Source organism: Crocuta crocuta, unplaced genomic scaffold (assembly GCF_008692635.1).
Source record: "Crocuta crocuta isolate KB4526 unplaced genomic scaffold, BGI_CrCroc_1.0 scaffold267, whole genome shotgun sequence".
NCBI classification, from domain to species: Eukaryota; Metazoa; Chordata; class Mammalia; order Carnivora; family Hyaenidae; genus Crocuta; species Crocuta crocuta.
Window position 1 is genome coordinate 625128 of NW_027531899.1, and position 2181 is coordinate 627308.

The 2181-nt window shown below is 55.2% G+C and overlaps 1 protein-coding gene across 1 annotated transcript in view; it reads right to left on the minus strand.

Moving 5' to 3' along the window:
• The window catches only part of SPTBN4 (spectrin beta, non-erythrocytic 4), a 74373-nt gene that overhangs the window by 32220 nt on the left and 39972 nt on the right, over window positions 1–2181 (minus strand). Inside the window, 1 exon segment of the mRNA XM_077773617.1 lies at window positions 1222–1312. Within this exon segment, the coding sequence (XP_077629743.1) occupies window positions 1222–1312 (91 nt within the window).

A 2181-nucleotide genomic window follows, 5' to 3' on the forward strand; every position in this document is an offset into this window, starting at 1 on the left:
CGCCCGCCCGCGCGCGCCCCCTGCCTGCCTCCGTGCCCGCCTCCTTGCCGAGCCTCAGTTGGGGGGTGGAGGATTTACCACCTCTCTAAAGCTTGGGGGGTGAGGGGAGGGTTCTGCGCCATCTCAGATTATTGCTACTTGGTCCAGAACAATCTCNACGATCTCGAATGAGAAGGCACTCAGATTCCTGCCTATCTCAGGAATATAGATAGAGGATATGGGAGGAGTCCTGGAACGTCTCTTATAAGATGTTCTGCCAGAAGGACTTAGAAGATAGTCTGCCAGAATAATGTCCATTGGGAAGGAGGGAGACAGGGGTTCCTAGACCCATCTCTAGTGAGCTTGAGTCCCAGACCCATCTCTAATGAGCCTGAGTTATGGGGGGAGGTATGGAGGCCCTTGTTCATTTCATATGTGAGGACAACAATCGCCCATGGGGTTCACCACGGAGGGTGTCACCCTCCACCATCTTTAATAGGAGGAATTGGGTAATAGTTCCTAAACCAGCCTTGTTTTGGGAGTGGGGGTGGGGGGAGGAGTTAGGTACTGGATCATTATGGAGCAGGGGGCGATGATCCTGGGTAGATGGATGAGGCCAAGATCTTCTCTGGGGTTAGGAAAATGTTTACCAGGCCATGTCTAATGTGGTCTAGAACAGCTTCTACGGAATGCAGGGGAAGGAAGGGGAGGCAGCATGACTCCGGAACCGTCTCTAATGGGAAAGGAGACCTGGACGATCTCTGATTTGGGGAGATCCTTACAGATGTGTAGATCATCTCTAAAGGGATAGGGCTTGATTCCTGGACACTTTTAAAAGGGTTAAGGCTTGTTTCTGACTGAAGTTGCGCTCTGGGCCGCTGGTCTAGACACGCCTGCTCCTGACCCTGCGTCTTCCACCGCTCTCCCCCCGCAAGGCGCTTCTCACAAATCTCCTGAGAGAAAGGTGAGATCACCGCGCGTCCCCGCGGGACCCGTAGGCGCGAACGCGCGCCGTTGCCAGGGGCACCCAGGGCCCCTCCCTCCTCCTCCCCGGGAAAGGAGGCGGAAGCTGCGGAGCTTGCGCACTGAGGCTGGAATCCGCGCGCCTCCTGGCGGCTGGGAGTGAACGTCGCTCTGCGACCCACTTAGACGGGGCGTCCCCGCCCCCTCGGCGCCTCAGCTCTGGAGCACCTCCCTCCCTAGGAAAGAAGTCACGGCGCCCAGCACAGCTGGAGTTCCTACCTCGTGGCAGTCTCGGAGGAAGTGCTGCAGCCCAAGTTGGTCGTGTAGCTTCTGCATCCATTGCTGGGCCCGTAGTTGGTTTTCTTGGCTCCTGGGGATGGGGAGATGGGGGCTGGGGCAAGCCCGGCGAGGGGGTGGGGGACCCTGGCATAGGGCTGTGAGGGCATCAGGCTTGGCAGGACTAGGAGCCCGGAGCATATGTCAGAGCGAGGAAGAGGAGAGAATAAGGTGGGGGTGGGGGGAGAGCTAAAGAAACGTCAATGAGGGCAGAGCCAGGGACAAACTGGAGAGAGGCAGAGGGAGAGTGAGAGAGCAAGAGAGAGACACAGAGAGAGAGAGAGAGAGGCAGAGACAGACTGACATCTGGAAAGAAATACAGTCACTTATAAAGAAAGAGTGACAAAGAGACACAAGCCAGAAAGAGATAAGAGACCTGCAGACAGAGTAAGAGATACCGAAAGATAGCGAGTTAGAGATCAAGAGACGCTTGGAGAGAAAGAGAGATCAGGAAAGGAAGACAGATTCAGGAAGAGAGAGAGAGAGAGAGAGGTGCAGAGGCCTAGAGAGAGAGATATAAACACAGACACCAGGCTAGAGACAGGGAGAAACAGATCTCAAGAGGAATTGATTGAAAGGGACCCACAGACAGGCAAAGAGAAAGAAACCCAGGGAAAGAAAAAAAAAAAAAAGGAAAGACAAGTAAAGAAATGCAGCAGGAAGTCCCAGAGAGGCAGAGAGACCAAGAGCAGAAGACAAGGAGAGTGAGAGAAGGACGCAAAGGGGGTGAAAGTGACAGTTGGGGCAGGGACACCCAGGAAAGGCAGAGAAGTGGCGTGATGATAGCAGTAAAAGACACGGGCTGGCCAGACAGGAGGGTGGAACCAAGATGGAGAGAGGGAAGAGAGTGAGTCGTGGGAAAAGACGGGGCTAGAGCCACAGAGAGGGTGGGCGGGCGCACGG